We start from the raw sequence: 21,763 nt of genomic DNA on the forward strand, positions 1-21,763 counted from the left end.
CGCTGAATTTATTTCAGTGATATTTCCCAAGAGACTGGCAGGACCTCCTGGGACAAGAAGATCAATGAGGAGGGGTGTGTGGGATGTGGTGATTGGCTGGGGGCAGAGGCCCACAGTGGCAGCCCTGTAGGCAACAGGTGCAGGGGAGAGCCAAGAAAGTAGAAGTTTCTTTGTGAGGTTATAAAATCTTGAGAAAATCACATCATTCTGACCTAAAAGGACAGGAGAATGGAAATGCCCTGGCTGAGAACCTTAAGGTCTTTCAGGACTCCATTTTTTCCTTCCTATATCTCTCTCTTTTTTTTAATCCTCACCTGAGGATATTTTTTCCACTGCTTTTCAGAGAGAGTGGAAGGGAGAGAGAGAGAACCATCGATTGGCTGCCTCCCATACATGCCTGGACTGACTGGGGCTGAGCCTGCAACCAAGGTATATACCCTTGGCCAGAATCGAACCCAGGACCCTTCAGTCCAAGGGCCGATGCTCTAACCACTGAGCCAAACTGGCTAGGACTCCTTGCTATATCTCTTGATATTAGTAAAGTCTATGCGTACCACTTGCCAGGTTATCCAGGACCCATGAAACCTAAGAGCAGAAGAAGGGTATAGGGGTGTGTGTGTGTACGTGTGAACTCCCAGCTCAGAGCAAGCGTGAGAGGGAGGGGAGGGTGTATGTAGGACCAGCAGAAGGAGGGGCCCTTACTGTGAAGAGCAAGGCTGGGATGGGTGTGCAACGCTTCACATGGATCATGGCCAACACGCTGGGAAGGTGGCCCTCCCTGGCTCCAGCAAAGAACAGCCTGGCAGAGAGAAAAGTAGGTCAGCCTGGGATGGCCCATGGACTACCAAAGGAGGCTCCCTCCCCAGCCCAGGCTCCCTCATCCATGCCCCCCTTCTGCCCACATAGGAACATCACTCCTCCAAACAGGTACCCACCTTCTCGTGCACACCTTCCAGCCCACTAGTCACAGGACCCATAATCACAAATGCAGACACAGGCAAACCAGAAGCAGCTAGTGGACAAGTGGATGGATACTGGGTGCCAGAGACTCTGAGTGCGGCCTGGATGGCTTGGGGTTACTGATGATTGTGCTGTCACTGTGTGGGTCTCTAAAGCCTGGAGTGCTGCTGCGGGAGCAGCTTCTCTCCTTTGCCTAAGGTCTTAATCCCATAAAAAAATGTGCCTTCCACATCCTCAAAGGATACATGGGGATTGAACTGTACAAGGAAAGCCTTAAAAGCATTCATATCCTAGTCAAAAAGTAGTTGTCTCTGGGGTTGGGAAATGCGTGGTAGACCAGAAAGGGACATGTAGGCACTTGAGGGATATGTGGAAATGTCCTATATCTTGTTGTGGGTGGCGGTTACAAGTCTGTCTACAATTGTTGAAACTCATCAATCTGAATACTTACAGTCCGTGTATTTTGTTGTATGTAAATTGTGCTTAAAAATTTATATCTTTAAGCTACTTATTCTATTCCTCAAATCCATCCTAAGGAAATGAATATAGAGTTAGTGAAAAGTGTATATACAAAGATATCCTGATAATAAAAACATTGGAAATACCCTAAATGCCTAAAAATAGGAAATTGATAACATAAATTATGGTATATCCATAAAGTGGAATATTATGCAGTCATAATAATGTTCTAGAAACAAAACTGATTACATGAGAACATGCTCACAATATAATGGTAAATGAAAAAAAGCAAGATAGAAAACTGATAATTCCATACAGTATGATTCCAAATAATTGAAAAATTATTTATGGGGCATGTAAAAGCATATATTAAAACACTGACTAATTATTTCTAGGTAGTGAGGTTATGAGTAATTTAAATTTTCTTCCTTAGATGTTATAGAAACAATTTTAAAATTCTAAAATAGACAAAAAATTTGCAATCAGAATAAAATTTATTTTTTAACTTTTAAAGCAAGCTTTTTATTTTGAGATAATTATAGACTCACATGCAGTTGTAAGAAATGATATAGAAAGATCCTATGTATCCTTTACCCAGTTTCTCCCATTGGTAACATATTGCAAAACTATAGTACAGTATTATGACCAGGATATTGATGTTTAAGAGTTATTTTTTAAAAGGTAAATTTTAACATAATAAGCAGGCCTTCTTCCCCTTGTCTTTCCTGAGAGAAAAGAGAATACTATATACTGTTAGGAATCAGTTACATATTAGTGTGAATTATACCACTTTTTCTTTTGTATAGGATTTTGTAGGGAAAGGAACTCTTGATGGGTGAGAGGAAGGGTATTGTGTGATGGAGACAGAAATGCACAGAATCAGTACACTGGGTGGTCTAAAGAGAACTGTCATTTACTTTGTAATTTGTGTGTGGGGGAGAGTGAAGCTAAAAGCACTAGCTCACCAGAAGTGTGGGAGTCGATTATGGTCCCAAGTACCCAAATGCATCACTATCAGTTGCCATCATCAAATACTTAGGCTAATGTCACTAGTTTCATGCAGCCACATGGCATTGGCCCTCTACAGTGCAGCCTCATGCACCCAACGGAGCCCCAGGTGCTCTGCAGGCTTCATCATGCACATAGCCAGGATCCCAAATTCACATCCCTCCTCCACAGGGAGCCAGGACCCAGTGGAGTTGTCCAGGTCCAACAGCATTTGCAAGTGTCAAGTTCACAAGAAGCAATCCTTGCCCAGCTAGCTGACAACAAAGGAGACAAAGACAGTAAGCATGACACACACCCACACACACTCCCACTTCTCAGGAAGGATCATCTCCATACCACAAAACACAAAAGAGTAAGAGAAGGAGGGAAGGAGGGAAGGAGGAGGAAAGAGGAAGGAAGAAAGGAAGGAAGGAAGGAAGGAAGGAAGGAAGGAAGGAAGGAAGGAAGGAAGGAAGGAAGGAAGGAAGGAAGGAAGGAAGGAACTGGAAGATGAGCAGAGGAAGGAACTGGAAGATGAGCAGAGGAGGCCTGGTGGGTGAGCCGCGCCTCCGAATAAGAGGCTGAGCACACCAGGCCACATCTCCTGCATGCACACACAGCTGTACCACATGCATGCAGACCACTGCTTGGCCTGCCTGAGGGACAAACCCCACTCTAAAGTGACTGTAGCCAGTCACTCTCCTCCAATAGATCCCAGAGAGCCTCATGGGTCATTGCTCTTCCACCGCTCACCCTCGGCTGGGGCCTCCAGGTGGCCACTGCTCCTGTGTAACACGCACACGAGGTTGCTGTGGATGTCATAGAGTCCTAGGGAACAGGGAACACCCACACTCCCACTTTCGTGCCTGGGTACTGAAAACGTGGTATTCCTTTGTCATTTTACAGGCACTCCTCCCTGATGTGATGATGGCTTTAGAAGTAGCTGAATTCAGGGAACTACTCCTTTTGCTGTATCTTTTGAGTAGGACTGTGCCCCCGGCGCAAAGGGGCTTTCTAAGAGCCCTGGGAAGACCCCTTGAGCCACATCCATGGAAATCCTCCAGCACCTGCTGTTCTCACAGCCCATTCTAGAGACAGCAAGAAGGGGCACCAAGGGCGTAGATAGATCCCTAGATGTATGGAGGCAGGAGATGGGGACTCGTGGGTCCACTTGAGCTTTTGGCTTCCCTGAGAGGGGTGAGGGGTGTCGCTTAAGACAGATGCTTTCCTTTCACTCCTTCCCCAGCTTTTTCACTTCACATGAGTGAGTCCACCTGGGTCTCAGGGGTGGCCACACAAAGACCTCCTACAGCTGCCTGTCTCTCATGGGAGGCCAGCCCAGAGGCCTCAGGTACAGGTCCCTCCTGATCCCTTTCAGAGTGGGGTTCCTTTCTAGCCAGTACAGCCTTTTTTCCAGGAGAGGGGAAAAGGGGCTCTGGAGCTACAGCCAAGACAGTCCTGCTGCCAACCACAGTCCCTGATGTGGGACTGCAATAGGTTGCCTGAACCTCCTGCTCTTACTGAAATGAGGTGGAATGGGGCTTCTCACCACTACATGTGAAAGCACACACATCATAGGTAACCACGTGAGCAGCATACACCTCTTCGAGTCTACACCTGATACACACATGACCTCACGTGAGCAATCACCCCCTGCAAGGTCACTGCCCAGGTGCCCACACAGAACCTGCTGACGGAGACAAGCCCCCCACATGTACACAGAGCAATATGCACAGCAGAGTGGCTCCTGGCTGGGAAAGGACCAGGACAGCACTCACCGGGAGGAGGTGAAGAGAGACCCATTGACTCCTCCAAATGTGGACAGGGCAACGGAAATGGGCATGATCCAGGCCATGACCCCTAGGAGCTTCTCTCCGAAAGTCTATGAGAGAAAACAAGGGGTGAGTGGAAAAGAAGTTATAACCCTGCACCTGTATGTCACTGCTAAGAATGCTTCCTCCCAGGCCCACCCTTGCTGAGACTCTAGCTAAGCTCCTGAGAGGAGGGATGGTGTCCGTGCCTGCCCCCATCCCACACCACCACTTCTGACAGTGACCACTACACAGTAAGGAGTCAAGTGTTTTGAACTGGCAAACCGAAGGAGGCAATGTATGGTAATAATACTAATACTAATACTGCTAATAATGAACTAACACTTGTTATCTTTGATTTATGGATGAAGAAACTGAGGCATAAAGCAATTCAGTAGATTGCCTAACACTACACACCCAGGAAGTGGCAGGGCCAGGACTGGAACCAGCCGTGTGAGTCCAGGCCTCACTACATTGTGTGCTAGTAAGTCAGGCAGGTCGGAGCTCCAACCTCAGCCCAATATTTAGGAGCTGTAAAACCTTGAGCAAGGTTCTTAATTTTTGAACCTCAGTTTTCCCATCTGTAAAATAAAGGTGAATCCTAACTCATAGGGTAAGAATTTCTAAATTCATAGAAACAAATGATATGGGGGAAAATAAGAAGAGGCTATTATGCAGGCTGAGAAAGAGAAGGTGGTGAGGCTATAGACTGGTCTTCATGTATTGAAGGAATATAAAATGTCAGGGGACCAGTCTTTCTATATTCTTTGAGCCAAGTAAACAAACAGCATATTATGGGGAGGGGTTGTTTAGAATAGCTGTCCTGCTGGGGAAGGCTGGTCATGGAACAGGCTGCTATGGGACAATGGAGGGTCTCTTTGTTTAGTCTTCAATAAGACAAGTGATGACACTGTTTGGCAGGGTAAGGTCATAGCCCGCATGAAGCCAGGTGAGGGAACAGCATGGCTCCCAGGTCTTTCCTGGATATCAAGGACCCCAATGCCTTAGACCTGCATGATCTCTTTCTCCAAAGAGCACAACCCACTCCTACTTCCTAATCATTTACTGGCACACACTTTCCCCTGATGAGTGAAGGATTCAGATTACATGACTTTCCAAGGTGGAAATGGAGGCAGAGAGAAATGGCATGTCTTGTGCAAGACTGCATCTTTCTGGGGAGAAGCCTGTCTCCTTTATACAATCATTACATTTAGAGTTTAAAGGAGTCAGCAAACTTTTTCTGTAAATAATTCAGCTTTGTAGGCCATATAGTCTCTTTGGCAACTACTCAGCTCTGCTGTTGTGGCTCTTCAAGGTACAGAGCGGCCACCAGCTTGCTTCTAGGCACTTGAGGATTTGGTTTCTGCCCTAAAGACTTGGGATGACTTCCAATGCCACTAATCCATGGATCAGGGGAAAGTGAGGGTAGCTCAGCAGGCAAGTCTATGTCAACCTTCCTGGTTTGAGGGACTGTGAGTTTGATTTCTTACCACAGCGACTGCGTTTGATGCCAGCAGCTCCTGGGGGGACATTGCAGTGACATAAGCGACATTGGCAAAGACATACACAAATGTGACCAGTGGGATGGAGATGAAGATGGCTCTGGGAAGGTTCCTGTAGAGGGAGAGGAGGTGAGAGGGGGAAGGCCCGGCACCTGGGACCACCTGCCTCATCATGGGGTCTGGGAAGTACCTTCTGTTTTTCTGCATGAAGCTGACCTTGCAGCATTCTGTGATGTTTCCTCTCCCTGGAGGGGTGGGGGAGGAATTTGTCTCAATATGAGCAGGATAATTTAAAGGAAATGAAACAGCTTAGGCTGGAAATACATTCCAAACCTATTATCTCTTCTCGACTAGAATCTCCCCAATGAACCCCTTTCCCTGCCTCAAGACACAAAGACCCACTTGTCCCAAAACAGGTAAGTAAGATATCTGGACACTGCTCAGGGCCCATGTCATTCTCTAAGGCAGTAGTATTATCTCAGCACTGTTTTCAGTCTTTAACCTACTCTGGTACAGTTACCAGGTCATTTTTCTTCTCCTGGTAGAGTTAGTGGCAAGCAGTTTAAGTTCCTGGGAAATGAACTATTTCTTCAGGATAGACCAGGTCATGGTCAGAATCAGGGCTGGGAGAAGGGGAAGTGGGTAGTGAACACCTGGCTCCCTCTTTCCTGTAGCAGGTGCCTCAGCCTTTCCAGGGAGAGAGGAAGAACTGGGCTATTTCAACTCACTTGTAGGGATCAACAAGTTCCTCAGTCACGTAATTAAGAAAGTTCCAGCCTCCGTAGGCAAAGGAGCCCTGAAGGAAAGCCAGTGCAATGAGGCCGATGTTGGGTTCCTGGAAATTATCAAATGCATTCTTTGGCTCCAGCCAGAAGTATTCTCCTGTGGACACAAGGGGCAGGAGGCTGCTCAGAGAGAAGAGTCAGAAGCAGGGCAGCCCCTGGCCTCCCTGGTCTGGTCACCACCACTCCCTGCGGTGATGATCCAGTTCTTTGTCTTGTCTCCAGTAAACCCCATGAATTGGAGAAGTGGGACGAATAAGAGCCAGGAAATACAGCTCCAGGACCTCGCAGAACCTGTTAACCATTAGTCCAATGGAGGCTCAGATTCAAAACACGGTTCTGAATGTTCTTTTTTCACAAGGCAAAGGTATTTGGAAGAAAAGGCCAGGGAAAGGTCACCGAGAGGGCAGGGTAACTTGGGGGACTAGCAGGGTAAATTGAAGATGGCCTGCTGGGATTTGGAGAGGCAAGATTAGAGCCCTTGACAGTTTCCTGACCACTTTCCCCGATATTTAAGTTTGTACATTTTCATGATGAAAGCATCAAGAATAACATTCAAACATAAGCTTCCATAATGCTGTGTTAGTTCAAGTTTGTTGTGCTTTCTTTGTCAATCTCCAACTGTCTCCTTCTTTCTTTCTTTCTTTTTTACTTCATTTCGGAGAGAGAAAGGAAGAGGGAGAGAGATAGAAAAATCAGTAATGAGAGAGAGTCATTGATCAGCTGCCTCCTGCACGAACCCTGTTGGGGATTGAGCCCAAACTGTGACCTCCTGGTTCATAGGTCGACACTCAACCACTGAGCCATGCTGGCCAGATTCCAACTGTCTCTTTCTAAGGTGTGTGTTTGTTCTCCCTTTTCATGGTGCAGATCTCCTAAGGACAGGGATCCTTCAGCAAAGAGCTTTTAAATTTCCTTCCCAGCCCTTAGCACAGTGTTTTGCACACAGAGGTCCCTCAAGAAAGGTTGCTGACTAAGGTTGTAATGAGACACAGACTAACTGTTCATACTTTACTTATTCATCTGTAACCCAGCATTGGGTTAATAAATGAGGAGATTAGAGTGATCAGGAGAAAGCATTGGGGCCAGATTAGGAGGGACTCTATTTTTGAAAATATAGCACAATGATTTCCTTAAGTCTAAATTCCTGAAAACAATATAATCTCCTAAAGAACTTAATCCATCTGATTAAAATAATCATGGACATTTCATATAGCAGAACCTTAATTATGTTTCCTGGAGTAAAAATTCAGGCACCGCACACTGCCTTTGGGGCTTGTGGGCAGGTGGGCGGTCTCCTGCCTGTCATCTGACTTTCTCCAGGAGGCAGTGACACTAGGCAGAGTCTCATGGTGCTCCGGGTCCCATGGAAACCAAATACAGACTGGGGTTTGTAAAGGACCAAATCCAGTGGAGAATGTTGGCAGGGGCCCCAGGAATGTAGAGCTCTTTCTTATAGAGATTATGAGTAATTTAAAAACATATGAAATCTCCTCCTCCATCCCCCATTGTAAGATATTGACAAGATACAATATAAGATGCGGGGAACTTCCCTGGGGTTGGGGCAAGAGGGAAATAGGAGTCCAGAGGTCTGGGGTCTTCAGAGTCACGAGGTGAGCATGGGAAGACTGAATCTGCTAACAGGCAAGACACATTCTACTTCTTGTGGAAAATGGCTTCTCTTCCCCTCTGTCAAGCAAGTGAGGAATATAAATTATTTAAGGCCAGAATTGGGAAATCTCAGGGTGTGCACTCAACCCAAAGACAGTATGAAGGCATATGTACATGTAAGGGGTGGAAAGTTGGGCAGGGCCCCATGGTTTCAATGCCACTCACCTTTGCAGATCTGTACAACCCCCATGATGATGATCAGGGCCAGGGCCAGGAGCTTCCCAGCTGTGAAAATGTCTTGAACCCTGGTGGCCCACCGCACACTGGAACAGTTGACCCATGTGAGGAGCACTGAAATGAAAGACCCCCAAACATATCCTCAGGGGCCATAACGAAGCTGTAGAATGCCCTCTGCACGGAAGCAGAAATGCTCCTTGCTCCTGATGATGGAATTGTAGCAGACGAGCCAAATCTGCAAGCTCAGCCCCAGTGTCCAGAAACTTTGGCTAGGTTAATGGGTTATGAATGGAGATTACGTGCCACAAATTAGAGCTTGGTAAGAATGTGCCCTGCCCAGGGCTGGAAGCCAGAAGCAGGCATGGAAGTGTGGGCACTGGCTTTGGGGAGAAAATCAGTAGCTGATCAGGGCACCAGTGTGGGCTTCGTTTTCAAGTCATTGTATATTCAAGGTGTGCTCTGAGCAGCTGGTGGGATTCTTGATGTTATCTTCCTGAGCCTGGTTTTCGGGCAACAGAGATTTAGGGGAGTCTTTTGTTACTTAGGTTTATAGAGGTATAATACATAAAGAATACAATTCATTTTTCTAAGTGTACAATTTGATGAGATTTGACAAATGTATTCAGTTGTTTAATCACTACCACACTTTCTATACAGAACATTTTCAACACTCCAAGGAGTTTTTTGTATGTTGTGTTTCTTTGACATTAGTCCCCTTTCCCTACTGGCAACCACTAATTTGATTTCTTTCTCTATAGTTTTGCTTTTTTCAGAATGCCACATAAATGGAATCATACAATGTATAGTTTTTTTGTGTCTGGCTCCTTTCACTTAACATCATGCTTTTGAGATCCATTCATGTTGCTATATATATTAGTAGTTTGTTCCTTTTTATTGTCAACTGATATTCTGTCATATAAATGTATCAGTTTGATTTTCCATTTGGCAATTGATGGGTATTTGGGTTGCTCCCAGTTTGGGCTATTACAAATAAAGCTGCTATAAACACTTGCACAGAAATCTTTAAGTAGACTGTAGAGGTCTTTGAATGGGGTTTTCATTTCTCTCAAGTAAATACCCAGGAGTGGGATCCTGGGTTATATGGTAAATGTATATTAAACTTTGTAAGAAACTGCCAAACTGTTTTCTAAAGTGGCTGTATCATTTTGTATTTCCACAAGCAGTGTGTGCAAGATCATGTTGTTCTACATCTTTCCCAGCATTTGCTACTGTTGGCTTTAAAAGTCTGGCTATTCTAATAGGTGTTAAGTCGCATTTTGTAGTTTTGATTTGCATTTTCCTAGTGACTAATGATTTTGAACATGTTTTCCTGTGTTTATTTCCACCATCCCTATATCTTCCTGAGTGGCATGGGGGACTTTTAATCTGCCTCTTTTCCTAGGAGTCATAGGCTCTCACAGAGATCCCAACAATGTGGAACCTCCAGGGCTGGAGGATAGCTCAGAGGCTGAGCACTAGGATGGAGGGGCCCTCTGTTTTACTATCACAGTTCCTAAGTAACCCATGGGAGGGAGCCCTGTGATATAGGAACAGGAGTCTCAACCTCCTGGTGATTATGAAGTGCTTAAGAATAAAGAGAAAAAAGTTAAAATCCTCTTGCTTTCTCTTATCCTCAAACAGTGACCAGGACACCCCCTAGTTCTCCAGAGGTACAAGTCATGCAAAAGCACAAGACTCTCTCTTTCCTCAAGCTGCTAACCAAGCCTCTGATTTCATTTAAACAGCTGATCAAGTTCTATCAATAGGTATCCTGAAACTGCATTTACTTTCCAAACGTTTTCCAACCTTACTTGATTCTGAGAACACTGTGGCAGAGTAAGGACCTGACATTATTCTTCTCTAACCTTCCTCCCTGGGCCGTCTCTACCTGGCAAACGCCTCATCTTTCAAGATCCAGCTCAAATGTCACCTGTTCTGAGTTGTTATTATTTTACTTATTCTTGACAATGTGCCTGCCATGTAAGATTTATCAGCTGTACTTTATAGACAAGAAACAAAGTTTGTCCCTCCTCTATCTTCCCAGACCACTCTGTTTATACCTAATTTTGACACTTATTTCTTTGCATTATAATAATCTGTTTCTTTTTCTCTGTCTCCTTGAAGACTAGGAGGGCAGAGACTGTGACTTTTCATGTTTTTTTATTTTTTTATATCTTTAGTGATTTCAGAGAGAGGAAGGGAGAGGGAGAGGGAGAGAGCCAGAAACATCAATGATGAGAGAGTCATTGATCGAGCCCACAACCCAGGCATGTGCCCTGACTGGGAATCGAACCCTGACCACCTGGACCTTAGGTCGACGCTCAACCTCTGAGCCATGCCCGGCCGGGCTCATGTTTTTAATCCCAGGGCATATCATTGGTCCCCCTAAATAGTAGGTGCTCAGCAAATATTTGCTATTTGAATAAAGAAAATGCCCCAATTCATTAGCCTTCCATTTCAGCACAGTCTACACATTTCACAATGCACACTAATCCCCCTGCTCTCCAGGAAACTCATCAAAAGGAGACAATCCTCAGTTGGTTTCACAGAGCCAAAAGAGCAAGAGGAAACTTGACTTTAAGAGTAGAAGCTCTCGACTCCTTGTGGAGAGGCTGTTATCCAAGATAGTGTCATATAAGGAGGAAGGATTTTAAGCGCCTGAACAGGGAGAACATTTTTTAAATACTGGAATGTTCCAGATGTACTGAGACGTTCTGATAAATACACATTTAGTTTATCTTACTCAATTCAATAAAGATTTCAGGATCACGTGCCTGGTGGCAATCCAATCCAAATCACTCTAAGCAACTGGGCTTCCCCCTAGGGCTCTGAGGCATGCTAGGGACAAGGCTGGGCCTCTGGGTCCCAGGAGTTCAGCAGACACAGGCAATCATGACTAAAAGATAAAGGAGATTGACTAATGAAAGAAAGGAAGATTAGAACACAAAACCCATGTGGCTCAGGGATAGGTAAGGATTATAGAACAAGGGGCAGAGAAGAAAATTAACTTCCACCAAGGGGAGGAGAGGGAGGGCACGGATGTGACGAGAAAGTATGTGGAGCCTGGCTGGCGTGGCTCAGTGGCTGAGCATCGACCTAGGATCCAGGAGATCGAGGTTCGATTCCCGGTCGGGGCACATCCCCGGGTTGTGGGCTTGATCCCCAGCAGGGGGCGTGCAGGGGGCAGCCGATCAATAACTTTCTCTCATTGATGTTTCTATCTTTCCCTTTCCTTTATCTGAAATCAATAAAAAAATATTTTTTAAAAAAGAAAGTGTGTGGAGGGAAATAAGGACAGAGCAGGAAAATGTGGCCACTTTCCAGTGTGCTGGGACAGAAAATACAAAGTCAATTCCTTGTCAAGGCAGCCAGAAAGACTCCTTCAAATGGCCCCACAGTATCCTGGGGGAATCAGAGATGTTTGAAGGAAGGGACATTTGTAAAACAAACTTGAGGTATGTGTCTTCTGTCCTGCCTGAGTTCATCACCACAACTTCACAAGAACCCAGCCCTTGACTAATATTTAACCTTTCCCCTTTACAGAGATCTTTCAGAAATAAAAAGAGAATTCCTGAGAACGAGGTGGGGAGGCAGGCTGCCTGTGACACTAGTCTCCTTGGAACAATGGCTGCAGCCCTGGCTGACCTTTCACCCGCAGTTGGGCCACCAACCACAGCATGTGATTGAAGGAAAAGAGAGTACTTTCAGTCTCCTCGTACCACAGGACAGCTTCCCTCACAGCAGCTGAAACCTGAGCTTCCATCCAGAGAGGAAAGGTCAGTGACTGAAGGCAATACTTGCCAGGTGCTTGCCAAGCCTCTGCCCTGCTCAGGCGTCCTGACTCTGCCAGTCTGCTACCCAGCACCCCTTTCTGTTGCTGACAGCTATGTTCCCTCTCTCTTCCCAGCCAGACTATGAATTCTGTATGCTTGAGATATAGCGATCTCAGGGAAGCCACATGTAGATGGGGAACAGTGGCCACGCAGCTTGCCATGGGAGAGTTTTCATTGATCTACCCATCCATCCATGCAGCTGTCGCCTATATCACCTACAAAGGGCCTACACATGCTAGGCACTTTAGTAAGTGGGGGAATTATAAATAAGACTCAAGTCCCTGCCCTTAGGCAGTTGACATCGTAAGAGAGGAGAGAGGGGAGCTAAAAGAGATCACAAAACAATGTAGTAATGGTAGAGCTCTTCATGGAAGCCAGCAGGTGTCATGGGGAGTCCCTAACTCAGCCCAGGGGAATCAGAAATGATTCCTATAGGAGGGAGAGACCCTACCAACAGGGAGAATTTTCTAATTTTGGCCCAGTTGGACAAAATAATAAAAAAGTATAAAACTCTGGTTCTTGTCCATAGTAATCTGGCTGTAGGGGTGGTTGCTGCTTATCTAAAGGCCCCCATGGAAGCCCAGGCTTATGTGTAGGCCCTTTGTAGGTGATATAGGTGACAGCTGCATGGATGGACGGATGGCTTATCTGTATTTCTTGGGCCTTTTCTTCTGTTTCCTGGCTTAAAAAAAAAAGTGAAAAGACTATCCAGAAGATGCTGAAGGCCCGGCCAGCATGGCTCAGCGGTTGAGCATTGACCTATGATCCAGGAGATCGAAGTTCGATACCCTGTCAGGGCACAATGCCTCGATTGTGGGCTTGATTCACAGTGGCAGGCATGCAGGAGGCAGCTGATCAATGACTCTCTCATCATTGATGTTTCTATCTCCCTCCCTCTCACTTCTTCTCTCTGAAATCAGTGAAGATATGTGTGTGTGTGTGTGTGTGTGTGTGATTGTCTCCATTTTAAAAAAAAGATGCTGAAGTCGAGGGTTGGTTGATTAATATGCCCAGTTTGAAAAGCCTAATGTCAAGGTGACAGGGGGGATACAAAAAAACGAGGCAGGCAAGAGTAGCCCCAGTAATCTCATGCCCTGTCCAGAGCCCAGGGCCTCTCAGCTGCCAAGTAGGAGAGGTGGTTGTTTCCTGCCTGTGGGAAAGCTGCAGGACTAGCAGAGAAATGTAGAGTTCTTCTGAGATGGATGACAATGCAGATCCTGGAATGTGTTGACTGGGGAAAAAGTAGATAAGCTCCCGCTTCCTGCAGAGAAGGCGGCCCTGGCCCCATCTCAGCTCTGATCCCTGGGCAGTCACAGAGCTTCTTTTTTACTTCCTCCCTCTGACAATAACATCAGAACTCATGGGGACAGGCAGAAGAATGGCATCCCCCAAATGTCAGCATCTTAATCTTGTGAATATATTACCTTACATGATGTAAGAAATTCTGCAAATATGACTAAGTTAAGGATCTTCAGATGGGGAGATTATTTTGGATTATCTGACTGGGCCCAATGTAATTTTGAGTCCTTTAAGAAGGAGGTAGAAATAGAAAAGGAGATATGATGACCAAAACAGAGATCAAAGAGGGAGAAAGATTTGAAGATACTATCTTGCTGGCTTTGAAGGTGGAAGAAGGGACCACGAGCCAAAGAATGTAGGGAGCCTCTAGATGCTGGCAAAGGCAAGGAAACAATTCTCCCCAGAGCCTCCAGGAGGAACACGGCTTTGTTAACAACTTTTTTTTTTATTAAATATATTTTTATTGATTTCAGAGAGAGGAAGGGAGAGGGAGAGAGAGAGTCGTTATTGATTGGCTGCCTCCTGCAGGTCCCCCCTGGGGATCGAGCCTGCAATCCAGGCATTGTGCCCTGACAGGGAGTCGAACCTTGATCTCCTGGATCCTAGGTCGGTGCTCAACCTCTGAGCCACACCTGGCCAGGCTGTTAACAACTTGAATTTAGGACTTCTGACCTCCAGAACTATAAGAATAAATCTGTGTAGTTTTAAGCCACTAAGTTTGTGGAAAGTAGTTCCAGCAGCAATAGGAAACTAATACAAGGCGGGATACCATACAGATAGACCAGAAAGCAAGGTGCATACATGCCCTTAAAGAGAAAAGCTTTTTTTTTTTTTTTTTTAATGTCTTTATTGATTTCAGAGTCAGGAAGGGAGAGGGAGAGAGAGAGATAGAAACATCAATGATGAGAGAGTCATTGATCGGCTGCCTCCTCTACACCCCCTACTGGGGATCAAGCCCACAACCTGGGCATGTGCTCTGACTTAGAATTGAACTGGTATCTCCTGGATCATAGGTCAATGCTCAACTGCTGAGCCACGTGGGCCAGCCAAAGAGAAAAGCTTTTAAAGAGCAACCAGGCAGCACATACAAGGACCCCAAAGGAGTCCCTGTCCACAGGCCTCACCAAATGGAGAGAAGTGATGGGGATCTCTACAAGTGGGCAGTGAAAGTGAGGTCACCAATGTGCTGATCGAGTTGGCAAATTTTCACACCGCATGATAGCATTACAACTCTTCCACACCCTGCTCCTATCAGTGGTACCTGTGGTCACTGCTGACAGTGCCACCTGGGGCTCTGAGTCTGTTACCTGAAGATACTGGCCAGGTTGCTCTCTGGGCAGCAGAACATAAGATGCCAATGTTGCAAAAAGGGAAGACTAAGTGACTACTCCTCAGAAACCAACAGAGTTGTGTCCATCAGCCCCAGGGATTTAGAAAATAATTTCTCTTTGTCTTGTGTCCTCTCCCCTGGGCCCTTGTCAATGTCATGGTCACGTGCTCCTTGGAACTCCCGGAACTCCATTTGGATTTCTGGGTCTTGCTGGCTTGCCCCTTTCTCAGGACTTGACTGGAGGGAACTTGGAAAGCCTTATTTTCAGTTAGAATTTCCAAAACCAGGCCTCTCCTTGTCTTTTCAGGAAAGAAAACAGGCAGTAGGAAGGGTGAAGACCGATGGTGAAGACGAGAGAAGAGTGGGCATGAGAAGCGATAGCAGGGAGAAAGAAGGAGAGGGAAGGCAAGCAGGGGAGAGGCAGAAAGGGAGAGAGAACTCCAGGAGCAGAACAGAGGGAAAAAGGGCAAGGAAAGAAAAAAGCAACATGGAATGTCTACCAAGGCAGCTACTGAAAAGGGAAGCTAGTGACACTACTTTGTAGAAATCAGAACAGCCTGTTCCTTTCCATAACTTCAAAATAAGCACTTTTCTGAGACGGAGCTCCGCAGCCCTCCCAAGCAGTGGTATATTTCACCTGGTCATGTGCCTGGTCTCTGTTTCACCTTGTGCTGCGGTGTGCACTTCTCTGCCTTCTGCCACGCTCTGGCCAGCTTCCCTTGACTCCCTCCCTCTGGACCTGGCGCAAAAGGGGCGAGGTGATGCCCCCAGACCAGCCCTCCATTGCCCACGCTGCAGCGGGCGAGCTCCCTGCGTGCAGGGTTGGGGGGTAGGGAGGGGAAGGGGTGTGGCGAGGCTCCGCTCTGTGATAGGCTGGACGGGGCTCCTCAGCCACCTCTCTGGGAAGGAACTGGGCACGTGTTTCTAATTGTGGAAAGGCTGCTCTGGGTTGACTTGCCTAACCGTTTCCAGATCTAGGAGGCAACCAGTGCCGGCTGCCAAAAGGCACTGATAGGCAAAGAAAACATGGAGCCCTGTTTGAGTTCTAAGGCACGCAACCCAAGGCTCTGATAAGGTTCCAGTTCTGCCCATGCAGGTCAGCCTGAGCTCTTTCCTCAGAGAGGCTGGGGGAAAATTGGGGTAGGACTGTGAACACAGAGCCAGCTTCCTAGAATCCTTCCCTGCTCACCCAGGGCCAAGATATTTTTCATATGGGGTGAGGAACTGCCTTATAAAGTGTCAGGTCTCTGCCTACCTAAAAACAAAGGTTGGTATTATTGTACGTGTAAATAACTTTGGTGAAAGACAAAAACATCAAAACAAAGCAACAGCAACCGAAACAATCAAAGTTGCCCTTCCTTACAAACTAAGCTTTGATCTCAGCTTCTATTAGGTCCATAAATAGGCTTTGAAATAGATCTTGCTTACCACACACACTACAGTAACATTTTGCTCTTCTCCAGCCCTTTTTATCTTGAAACAACGACAGATGCTGCCGTTTGTGAAGTCTCAGAAGCACTTCTAAGAAGAGCCTTCTGGAAGGGCCTCTCTCCACTGACAAACAAGCAGAGGAGGAGGGGTGCAGAGACGCTGTGAGCTTCTGGAGATCCTGAATCACACGGCTTTTCTCAACTTTCAGCTAAGCTCCTACTCCTTCCCCTTCCCTTCCTGACTCTCTTCCCCTTCCTTTTTATCCTGATCCCTCCAATGGCAAGTGCCAGTTGCTGGACCTGGAATTTTTGCTGAATCACCATCCAGTACTTAGTTCAGCCAAGAAGCCCAAACACCCAGCTCAGCATTTTCCAAGAGCTGAATAGTTCTCTCTCCAGCATTAGCTAAGCAAGGCTCCTGAGCAGGCGTGGGGGAGGAGAGAGAAATGGGACACCCGGAAAGCAGGGGAGACAGACATAGTGTACCATGCCACCTTGGGGAGCCCCATTTTAATCCTATTCATTACTGTTCCAGCCCTGGCCTGAAAAATTCCTGTTACCTCATGCTCCAATTCTCAGGGCTGATGCCTCCCAGACTCAGAGCAAGGGGGATGGGATGTGCTCTGAGGGGTCTGCACAGAGTTTGGGGGTCTAGCCTGACTCTATCATCCTCAGCCTTGGGGGAAAGGGTGTGGGTCCTGGGAGGTCTGATTGGTTCTTGGACAAAGGCTTATGGGCTCTGTTAGTATCCACCAAAATCCTCAGATGCTCAGGTGTCTTATGTAAAATGGTCTATAAACCTGGACTCAGGCTGCAAAATTCCTAAGACTAGTCAAAATGGACCAAAAAAAAAAGGTGATTCTGGGGAAAGTAACCTCACAGGCCAGGTCATGGTAAATAGTCATGCCCCAGGCATATAACTTGTTTAGTAAAAGGCTTATCTTTGCCTTAAGCAAGCCGTGTCCATTGTTTCTGTGCATCTAGGTTAAAACACTTTTGAAATGGCCTCTTTCAGACCCCTCCTTCTAAAGCATGAACACATAATCTTAACTATCCTGTAATCCAATCCCTGGCTTTCTCCCACCTTCAGTAATCTTCCTTACATTCCCTCCTTAATCTCAAATGCATAAAAGAAATGGCAAACTGTTAATCTTGGAAGCATTTATCTCAGTCTTTTGAGATCTTGTTTCCAGGTGCATTCTCTGTTTAACTCAAATAAATTTTTATAAAAATTCTCTACAGATTCTTATGTCAACATCAGTTATAAGCCAATTCCAATGACAGCTAGTGCTCAAACTTGCTAAAAACTCTCAAAACAAATCTTGCCTTTTCTTTTCCCCAAAGCCCCAAATACCTCTAGGCTTCACTCCTATGAGTCTTCTGATTTTTATATTCCTAGGTATGTGATATAAGTTTGGTGTGTCACACTAACCCTTAAAAGTTTACCAGACATAATTAATGGGCGATTTCATAAACCACAGGTGCTGGCTCCTGGGCGGCGGGGGTGGGGTGGGAGTGGGGGTGTTAGAGATCCTTGAGAGTCAGCAACAAAAGGCCAGTCTAGGCTGGTTTGCAAAAGTCAGCAAGTTGTTTCCATACTGGTGGAAGCTGAACTCCAGGAAAACTTCATTTCAGAGAACCTCAGTCCCATTCATTATTTTCCCAAGCAGGGTGGACACATTCTCATGAATAAGCTCCTCATTCCCCAATTTCCAGGACTTGGGCTATGAATACCCTTTGCCCAGCAGAATTCCAGTCTGAGAGTAAAAGCTGGAGACCAGAAGAGATACTATGGGAAGCCAGGAAAGAGGAGATAATTTGGACCAGGAACTGAAGCATATTGAAACAAAAAAGAAGACCCTGACTTCTCAAGCAGCCAGTAGCTAAATCCTGATGTGAGAAGAGATTGGATTCCGACTAATGGACAGAAGTGCCCAACACCAGTGGATTTCAAGGGAAGAAGACCTTATTCCATTCTTGAATTCTCTGTGATCTTTGTAATTGTTTATTATGATATAGAAACTAAAAAACACTGTACCAATAGTTGTTTGATTTATTAGAGCTCAAGATTGAATTGTTCTTACAGAAATGTAAGATGAGGGCAACAGAGATACCTTCATTCCCAGGTCTACAGGCACAAGGAATACTCCAAAGGCCGAATAGGGCACGGAGGAGGTGAAATAGCACTGAATGGGTGTTTACTGTCATTATAGGCATGGAGTCCAAAACCATAGGGGATATCTTCTTCAAGTGTCAGCAACAAATCTTAAGTATTAGTGAATAGAAAAGGTACAAAGACAGAGGAACCAACTCAACCCAGTCTGAACCACACCAATGAAAAGGCACTAAAATATAACCCAGTGTTTTCCTTGATTTATTTCACCTGTATTCCAACAAGAATGTGCCACCCTTGACTCTCTCACCATTAATCACAAAATCCTGTTAATTCTACTTTGTAAATACCAAACACAGTTGACCCTTGAACAACTTGGAGGTTAGGGGAACCAACCCCATCCCCCATCCCTGTGCAGTTGAAAACCTTCATATTACTTTTGTTTCCCCAGAAACTTAACTACAGTCCTCATTGGGTATCCAAGGGGGGTTGGTTCCAGGACCCTGCCTCCCATACCAAAATCCATGTACACAGTCAGCTCTCTGCATCCACAAACTCACAACCACAAAATGAAAATACTGTTTTTGATCCAAGGTATAAAGGACCAACTGTATATTTATTGAAAGAAAAATCCACTTATAAATAGACCCTTACAGTTCAAACCCGTGTTATTCAAGGGTCAATTGTACATCTACTCTCCACTCCCACTGTCCCATCCCTAATTCACATCATTGTCATCTCTAACCTGGATTCTTGTAACCATGTTGTAACTGGTCTCCTTGCCTTTGATCTTATCCCCCTCTCCAATCCATCCTTTACCTTTTCAGCCATGATTCTTCTAAAATATAAATATGATAATGTCAATCCTCTTTTTGAAGCCTTTTAATCCCTTCCCATTGCCCAATCTCTCTAGCATGGCCCATGAGGCCCTTCATGTCTGGTCTTCACTTCTATACACATTTCTTACCTCCTGGTCTATGCTGTGGCTACCCAGAACTACCTGGAGCTCCCCCAGAGGGCCTCCATTTATGTTACATCTAACTCCCAGAATGTTGTCCTCTTGAGGGAACTTACCACTTGGAACTGAAATTCCCTGTGTACCTGTCATAATCATCCATTGGATTGAGCATTCCTAAGTATTCTCATGCCTAACACAGTCCAGGAGCAGAACAGACACTTGAATATTTGATGATTGAATGACTCTGTACCCTGCAGTGCCTATAGAAGACACACAAGTGGATTCAATAAACATTTAAGAGAAAAGTCTTAATTTTCTGCTGCTGCTGCAAATGAGAATGAAGATTTTCTGGTTCATTGCTGTGTTCTCTGTATCAAGAATAGCATCTAGCACATCCTGGGCCCTTGATAAATATTTGAATGAACAAAGTATCATGATTCTAATCCCCTAAGTTATATTACTGTAGAGTAGACTTTTGAGCAGCATCTTGATGTAACCACCCTGAGGAAGACTTCCAGCCAAAGACTTTCTCAATGCTCCTCAGTGCTTTGGAGAGGACATGGAAGGCAGAAACGCAGAGAACACATAAGTGCTCATCACAAATGCAGGAGACAGTTAGTTGAGACATATTTCATTTTGGTTTGTAGATAAAATAAATTCTTTCCTCTTAGTGGTCAGTCAACATGTCCAGCTGATTCTACCCCTGAATCTTTTTTGTTTTTCCCCCTTGTAACTTTGTACTTATTTTAGGCCATTGCCTGTCTGGCCTGAACAAATGTATAGCCTGCTAACTCGTCTTCCTGCTTCAAGGGTCACAGTCTTTTCTTCACTCAAATGAGAACCTAGTCATGTTACTCCTCAAAATCCTTCAATTGTTCCCCATCCCTTGGATGAAGTCTGCTCTTTTCTGCATGATGTACAGGATCCTTCAAGGTTTGGCTCCTGCTTACCTGTTCAGCCTCATTTTCTGTCACTCTCCTTGGCTTCACCCACTCAAAAGTAACTTGCTTCTCTCCAACAGGTAATTTCTCTCTTGACTTCAAGTCTTGCCTGTGTCCTTCCCTCTACCTGGCTGTTCTGCTTTATGCTCATCTGAAGCCTTTCAAGATTTAGCTCAATCTGGGAGCTTTCCCTAACACTCCTCTCCCAACTTTGAAGCACCTTTTGTTATCACATTGTATTGTAATTATTTGTTTGTACACCAATCTCTTCACTAGCCTTTGATCTCTTCCAACACTACAAATAATGCTGTATCTCCACTCAGTGTAGGAAATCAATTTGATAATTGATGGATTTGCAGTTTCTTTTTATTTTTCTTCTAGAAAGTCCATTTACAAAGTAATTTTCATCTTAATGCATTATAATAATAAAAAATTAGTCAAATTGATTGTTGCATAAAAACCAAGAGATTTGAAATACATTTATATTGTAAATGTAGCCTAGTTAGAAAATATACAGAAAAAAGGGGTCTTAGATATATGGGAATCAAATCTAGGCCAGTCTGTATTTGTCTGGATTCATATACTATACAAGGCTAATGAGACACCCAAAGAACACTCTGGGGATGGGGGAAGGGCAAGAAAGCAGCACTGCCCAGGCATCTGAGGCAATATGTTTAGTGCCTGGGGATGAGAAGTTTGGGTCTCCAGAATGTGAAGCCTCAAAGGAAAATGAACTGAGATGAAGGGATTTAAACAGTAGGAAAAACTGTTGAATCCTCTGATGTCAAGGGATTAATTTGCAAGAGACGTGCAAACCAACACACACATGTTTATCTATCACAGTATTTTGCATCAAACTCCTGGAAACTTTCTTGAAGAGTCACCTACTCTTCCTGTAGAGGAATTGCAGAACAACTCAGGGCTAAAAGTAATGCATACAGTGAAGTCCTTAAGAAGAAAAAAATCTGAAGCCCTGGAAAACTAATCTATTAGGAATTTCAGTAGAGAGCTAGAAAACAAGATAAAAAGCATTTTTACTTGTGAAATGCATGCAGGATACTTTGTTCTCCTCAGGGGGAGAAATGAGAAGGAGCTTCTTTAGTACAAGGCATTAGGGAGAAGAGAAGAACTTGAACAAGAAGAAAAAAAATCTACTTCAGATACTGGACATGACTTCAGTCCCAAAAGAGAGGAAGGAGGCCATGAAACTGCTTGAGTGAAAGGTGGTCTGGTTCCTAAGAGAGGGGGGACAAAGAGATCCTAAAGGAAAACCCAGTGTTAGGAAGCAAGAAGCTCAAATGGGGGGACCCCAGAACACCTGTGCTACTTTGTGTCGCTGGGACCACTTTGTTTATAACCGGAATCTCAGGAAATAGCTAAAAGATGCAGATACATGATAAAAGAGCAAGAAGCAGAAATAACCTATGACTGTGGATTTCTATATACCCAGATGCATACATTGATAGAGGCATTTTATGTAGAACCCCAAGGATACCTATCCATTGTTACC

The 21,763-nt window shown here is 45.1% G+C and overlaps 1 protein-coding gene across 1 annotated transcript in view; it reads right to left on the reverse strand.

Annotated features, from left to right (window-relative positions):
• Positions 1-21,763, reverse strand: part of SLC7A8 (solute carrier family 7 member 8) — a 47,841-nt gene that overhangs the window by 5,095 nt on the left and 20,983 nt on the right. Inside the window, exons 4-8 of the mRNA XM_016205822.2 lie at positions 8,338-8,463; positions 6,448-6,601; positions 5,708-5,831; positions 4,185-4,288; positions 703-799 (exon numbers count right to left, since the gene is read on the reverse strand). Coding sequence (XP_016061308.1) covers positions 703-799; positions 4,185-4,288; positions 5,708-5,831; positions 6,448-6,601; positions 8,338-8,463 — 605 coding nt within the window. The remainder of the gene's footprint in view (positions 1-702; positions 800-4,184; positions 4,289-5,707; positions 5,832-6,447; positions 6,602-8,337; positions 8,464-21,763) is intronic.

Source organism: Miniopterus natalensis, chromosome 1 (genome assembly GCF_054644295.1).
Source record: "Miniopterus natalensis isolate mMinNat1 chromosome 1, mMinNat1.hap1, whole genome shotgun sequence".
In the NCBI taxonomy this organism is placed as follows: Eukaryota; Metazoa; Chordata; class Mammalia; order Chiroptera; family Miniopteridae; genus Miniopterus; species Miniopterus natalensis.